The sequence below is a fragment of the Oncorhynchus gorbuscha genome, linkage group LG06 (assembly GCF_021184085.1).
Source record: "Oncorhynchus gorbuscha isolate QuinsamMale2020 ecotype Even-year linkage group LG06, OgorEven_v1.0, whole genome shotgun sequence".
Lineage (NCBI taxonomy): Eukaryota > Metazoa > Chordata > Actinopteri > Salmoniformes > Salmonidae > Oncorhynchus > Oncorhynchus gorbuscha.
Window position 1 is genome coordinate 22,118,689 of NC_060178.1, and position 6,902 is coordinate 22,125,590.

Consider the following 6,902-nt stretch of genomic DNA (forward strand, 5'->3'; position numbering starts at 1 on the left):
CCCCTCTCTCCTCTCGGTCTGATGTCTCCATCTCTTCTGTCCCCCTCTCTCCTCTCGGTCTGATGTCTCCATCTCTTCTGTCCCCCTCTCTCCTCTCGGTCTGATGTCTCCATCTCTTCTGTCCCCCTCTCTCCTCTCGGTCTGATGTCTCCATATCTTCTGTCCCCCTCTCTCCTCTTGGACATTGTGGTGAGAAGCAAAAGCCACTGCTATACAATACTGGATTAGAAATGGAGGGATTGGCAGTGAAAAGAGGGCTTGGAGTGGATCCAAAATTTGGTCAGATCAGCTCTTTTTATAAAAAGCAACAAAGGCTTTGATTGAGGGGAGAATGAGCGTTAGGATTGGAGAGCACAGTTCATTTGGATTGATGTGTTCATACTTGACTTAATAAGAACCAGCTTGTTATCAGAAATGTAAACAGGTAACAGTATGGATAAAGATGATGGTTACATCTGCCAGAAAATATCCATGACATACCTGTATTTCATTAAAATTCTGAGCTGTGAACAGAACAACAAGCTCCACAATACAGATGTATCCAGAGGAAAACAACCTAAAAGCAAGAGAGCGCTAAGGCACGCACACCACCACTCACCCTAACCTAATTAAGGGAACATATGTGATTTGTGCAGCCAGATATTTGGCGTTGGTTTGTTTACTTGGCTGTAAAAACAAAGTGTTACCCTGAGAGATGCAGAGAAGTGAGACCAGACCAAGTACACACAGCCCCAAGCTAGAGTATTAATATGGGCCTAGTGGTCAGGAGGTGGAAAACAGAGGCCAGACTTAAGGCTAGATTTACTAGGCAGATGAGAGATTACTAATACTTAAAAAGCACAGTTTGTGAAAATCTACTCTCTGCCGATCCTGAATAGTCACGAGGAGTATGAACTGCTCTGCTGCCACCCCAGCTCTGCCAGAGAACAGAATGTAGAGTTGCACACACACACACACACACACACACACACACACACACACACACACACACACACACACACACACACACACACACACACACACACACACACACACACACACACACACACACACACACACACACACACACACACACACACACACACACACACACACACACACAGCTGTAACATTGGCACCCTGGTGAGCAGTTAGTAGCCAGCTGTCTGCCGTATACACACACCGGACCCGTGTCCCTGTCTGCCTGCGGTAAGTCCCCTCCCGCGTGAGTCTACTTCCATGAGATCAGGATCAGTCCAGGGCCGGATCAACTCTCTCGAGACAACTATCACAACAGTCTCTGGAGGGGGGGGTTGTTCAGTCAACACACACTCAGGCTAAGTGTGCAGGAGCTAATGTCCACCACCGAAGCCTGCTCCATCCAACAAACAAAAAAACTCAACTGCACCAACAACAACATGTAAACAACAAGGATTCCCTTTGTGTTCAACATCGTGTAATGCCATGTTCATTTCAGTCCATGCTGTGCGTCCCTACAGGTAAAGACAGAGTGGTCTAGTCAGTGGATGCACTGAGAATTAGCTAGTGTTTCACAGACCTCAAAGTAGACTTTAGCTTTAACACAAAGATTACCAGATGACCTACCATACCACTAACTTTAAACTCATTAGGGGGGTAGCAGTGGTCGTGTGCTACCTACTCTGTCTATGTAGATAAGGACGGTGTCCATCCCACCATCTGTCCACTCTCAGGTCTGCCTCCCTTGGCTCTTGCTGCTGCGGTTGGAAATGTGTGTTTGGTAACTGCGGAAACTCTGGGCATGACATTCACAGCCTGGTTTTATTGTTCTTGGCCTGGGCGGGTGGAGATTCACAGTAGGGTGGGCGATATTACGATAGTATCGTCTAGTGAGGATGATTGACAGCCATCGCCAATGGTGACTACATTGTGATGTGACAGACGATACATTTCAATTTGACTAGCCTCACGCCATAAAGAGAAGAGTGGCGTCATGCAGCAGGGCAGTGCATGGGTGACAGTTTGATTATATTGTCTATATTCCTATGGCCCAATTCAATTCATATATTATATTTACAGAGAAAAATGTAGACATATGTTCTACTTTATCCTCTCTCTCTCTCCTGTAGTGGATGATCATGATTCCATGGTCAAACAATGAATCACTCAGAATGTTTTAAAAGTTGCTACATATAGAATTCTCCCCCATGTGTAAGATATGGGAATTGCAAGAACACAAGGCTGCATTCAAAACAAATCTCCCCCGCATCCCATTACACCATAACATGGTGGAGACTCACGCTTCAGTTAATACTTTCGGTTTCGTCCACCAGTTTTATTAAAACAGATGTAAAAACAACCTTTTTAGTTATTGAAAAGATATTTCACAGTGATTTAGATGGTACAATGATTCCCCACACTATTTAGTGCTTTTTTTCCTCAAAGAAACTGAAATTGAACAAACTCTGTAGATTTTTAGCAACCAGGAAATGACAATGATTTCTACATTGGCCCCTTCCCCGGTTTCCCCTAGATAACACAGCTTCAGTGTTGCCAACTCCTCAGTCAGGAAAGTAGCTATTGGCTGTCCTAAAAGTTGCTAGAAGTCGCTAAATGACGTCATCGCCTAATTTGCTTACTTGGCCATGTACACGTAACTGTGATGGACGCTGTAGGAGAGAGGAATAAAGTCGTGGGAGAGACAAAAAGTGAGTAAAAACACCCTAAATATGTTTAGAACTACAAATGAACTTTCTTCTGTCGATTCTTGTCACAATTCCAACCCTCTTCCTTTATCCAGGCTATCCTGGCATTGATGCAAGACCGCAAATGTTTCTTTCTTAAATGCCAAAAGCCTAATCCTAATCATTTAAATAACATAAAAGCATTAAGACAAATTCAATTATGAAAGTATTTCACAAATATTCTGTGTTTAATGTCCTAAATTTGTTGCATTTAAAATGGGAACAATCATGTAAGTCAGAGTCTATGCTATTTTCAATCACAACTTTATTCTAAAATGACAAATAAGTGACATCGAGCAAACAATACCAACATGAAAAAATCTAAACATGAAATAAAATGACTTGTAACCTAGTGTCCTGGCCCTATTTTCATATTACTCTAGCAATGGCAACCTACCTTCAAGGACTAGTAGCCTAATAAGAGAGGATTAGGCAAAAATGCAAATCAGTTTATAATTATCCAGCTCTGAGGACAGCAGAGTAGCTTGCTCTGTCTGCAGCCCATGATGATTTACATTGCACGATGCACAGTCAGCGAGGCTCTGTGTCACTCGCTCTACCTGCACGCTTCGGCACACACAGACACGCCCACACACACCCACGCACACGCACACACACACACACACACACACACACACACACACACACACACACACACACACACACACACACACACACACACACACACACACTTCTTTCGTGCCACAGGTCCACTAAATATATTTTGTCAATGTGGGGCTTTATCTCATCCCTCTCATAGCATGCAAGCTCACGGTGGGATCTTTTAAAAACTTGTTTCGGGGGGGGGGGGGCAATAGCGGGCTATACCATGGTATATCACAATGTTTCATGAGTACATAATCACATGACAAAGATTGACATCACCCAACCCTAGTTCACAGAGCAGTCCCTCACTTCAGATAACACTAGCCACAAGAATCCAGTGGAACCAATTATGTTTCTGTTTGCCTTGTAAATCAGCCCTGGGTTGAACCCTTTAGGAGGACCACTGAACAGATAACAATGTCTCTGTTCTGCTCCAGGAGTCAACACAACACAGTGCTGTTGCCATGTCTATGTGGTTTATGTTTTCAGTTACTTGTCATTTCAAAAGGCCAGTGACATTGTGAGTGACAGGGGAGATAGAGGCCCTTCCTCCTCTTTATATTGTCTCGGATGGTGCATACAGGTTTTATACAGATACCGCTAGTCAAGTCCAGTGAGTCTGACGTTTAAATGATCTGGACATTGATATGTTCATTTGATACAAAAGAAGACATTAATTCATAGGATATTAATAGTATAACAAGAGGAGGCTTGGGATACACACAAAACATGACTACCTTTGGAAAATGAGGCACAAAGAAACTAGTCTCTTGATAGTAATAGGTACAGGGTCTACACAGTCACCCTCTTTTCCTCGTTCTCTCTCAAGCTCACACGCGTGCACACGTTCCTTGCATCCTCACTCTGTGCTGTAGATCCCATTACACTGGCAGCAGCAGTATGTATTGATCTGTTAAGGTTGGCTCAAACTGAGACCGAACTTTATCACAAACACTGTACAACTCTGAACAAAAGCTCTGAACTGTGACTGGACTATAGTCCTATTTCCAGTGTGATCTCCTACTCATTTCCATTTCTAATTCACAATGCCTTGGTTCTCTCTCAATCTTGCTTCCTTCTATTCCACTGATTTGCAATCTTTCTGTACATATAATTGATTTCACATGCCCCCTCTTCTGAAAATGTCACCTATAATTCTCTGTGATTGCAGGCTGAAAGCTAAGTGATCACTGACCCATTTTCATCAGATACAAAGACATGGACAACAAATCTGACTATAGAAACTAGACCTCGACCTCCCGAGTGGCCCAGCGGTTGAAGGCACTGCATCGCAATGCTAAATGCATTACTACAGACCCGGTTCATTCTGGGCTGTGCCACAACCGGCCAAAGCCGGGAGTCCCATAGGACGGTGCACAATTGGCCCAGCGTCGTCCAGGTTAGGGGAGGATTTGGCCGGTGGGGCTTTACTTGACTCATTGTGATCTAGCGACTCCTTGTGGCGCGCCGGGTTCCTGCAGGCTGACTCCGGTTTCCAGTTGACCAGTGTTTTACTCCAACACATTGGTGTGGCTGGCTTCCGCCTTAAACTGGCGGGTGTTAATAAGGAGCGGGGTTAGGCAGGTCATGTTTTGGTGGACACATGACTCCACCGTCGCCTCTCCCGAGCCCGTTGGGGAGTTGCAGCGATGAGACAATTGGGGAGAAAAGGGGGTAGTAAAAAAACAAATAATAATAATATAAAAAATATATAACTACACCTTGTTTCTCTCCATCCGACTCTCTCGCATGTATGGTCAAACCCATCCTTTCTTCCAGCTTCATTCTTCAGTTCCTAACACTGTAGTTTAGTAAATAATGAGAGGAGGGTGGTAGGGGGAGAGGGGACTGAAGGGAATACCTTCCACTGCCTTCTAACACACTATCCCTGGGCACATAAACACAGATACAACACAGAGCGCGCACACACACAAGTGTTTGTTTTACTATCCAAACAATTGATTCCCATTCAAAATCCGATTTTTCTTAACTTTAACCTCAACCCTAACCCCAAATCTCACCCTAATTCTAACCCCTAAGCCTAAAATAGGCCCTTTTCCGTGTGAGGACTGGCGAAGTGTTCCCACAAGGAGAGTAAATCCACACACACACCCCTGTCTTTCCCCTGTCAGCTGCACCCAGGGGCTGTTGAGAGGTAGTTGAAAGGTAGTTGTGTGGGTGGCATAGCTGATCTCACTTCACGTGTGTGTGTGTGTGTGTGTGTGTGTGTGTGTGTGTGTGTGTGTGTGTGTGTGTGTGTGTGTGTGTGTGTGTGTGTGTGTGTGTGTGTGTGTGTGTGTGTGTGTGTGTGTGTGTGTGTGTGTGTGTGTGTGTGTGTGTGTGTGTGTGTGTGTTAGAGGGACTCTCTTCATACACCTTAACTGTTCCATGTCTCTGTCCTCTCAGTGTAGTCCCTTTCTATCTCTGTCCTCTCAGTGTAGACCTTGTCTCTATCTCTGTCCTCTCAGTGTAGTCCCTGTCTCTATCTCTTTCCTCTCAGTGTAGTTCCTGTCTATCTCTGTCCTCTCAGTGTAGTCCCTGTCTCAATCTCTGTCCCTGAGCAGTAGTCAGATAAAGAGAAAAAGAGGAGCGACTTACCGGATGCCTGCCCTGAGGGTACATGGTCCCAGGAGAGATGTTCAGTCTGTTTGATTATCAGGTCAGAGCCTGTCCCCTGACCCTCCACTCCTCTGCCCCCCACCAGGAACACAGCCCAGTCCAGATCTTTCTGCCTGCTTTGGTCTGGTCTCAGGCAAGGTTGGAGAGAGCAGTCCTCCCTCCTGCCCAGTCCTGCTCTCTTCTCTTCTTTCCGTTCAGCTCTGCTCTGTCTGTCCCTGTCCGACACGGAGCCTGTCGACACAGCTGGGAGAGCTCTGTCAGTGCATCCGTTAAACAGCTCTCACGGTAAAACAAATCCCCCCACTAACACTTTGGCTCCTTTTCCTTCTTCCCGTTTCCTCGGTGTAACCAAAGTCTCACTCGTTTCTCTTTTCCTCTCCCCGCCTCTCTCGCTCTGTAATCAGTTGGAGTCCACAGGCACTGACATGGCAGTGAAGCTTGAGCGTTACACCCAAGTACACCCCCTTTCCTGTCCCTTCACCAACCCCTCCAACAAGATACAAACACTACACTCCTCCATTCAAATTCACCTACAATCTACAGTACCTCCAGTCCCTCTTCTTCTCATAGGAGAGAACAGAACCTTAAACTGAAGGGTTGAGTTGTCTGTTGGAATACAACATTTAAAAAAGAGGGAGGAAAAACTATGACAGAGAGCGAGCTTTGCTTTTAATCTAAATAATACTTTTTTTTAAACAGGAAAGCAGGAAAGAACAGCAGGTCACTAGGAGATCCAGTAGGATTTTCAGCAGGGAGCCCTGGACTGTAATATATTGTGCCTGTTGGCTTCAACATAAACAAGACAGCCTGCTAAAGCTCCCCTTAAGGTGGAGCGGCTGAGATAGAGACACACCGACACGGAGATAGATAGAGATCCCCTTTCAATTGTAGTCAGATGGACAAAGCAATCAGCCAGGCACAAAGGGACAGGCGCAAACATAAAGACACATCCTTACACACTATCGTTATAGATAC

The 6,902-nt window shown here is 45.2% G+C and overlaps 1 protein-coding gene across 4 annotated transcripts in view; it reads right to left on the minus strand.

Annotated features, from left to right (window-relative positions):
• Positions 1–6,694, minus strand: part of LOC124037687 (transducin-like enhancer protein 4) — a 103,242-nt gene extending 96,548 nt beyond the window's left edge. For 3 of the 4 annotated variants that reach the window (XM_046352642.1, XM_046352644.1, XM_046352641.1), the window contains exon 1: positions 5,907–6,693. In XM_046352642.1, coding sequence (XP_046208598.1) covers positions 5,907–5,930 — 24 coding nt within the window. In that variant the 5' untranslated portion in view covers positions 5,931–6,693. Of the gene's footprint in view, positions 1–5,906 lie in introns of all 4 variants that reach the window. The other variant, XM_046352643.1, reaches the window with a different exon arrangement.
• Positions 6,695–6,902: the final 208 nt, after the last annotated feature.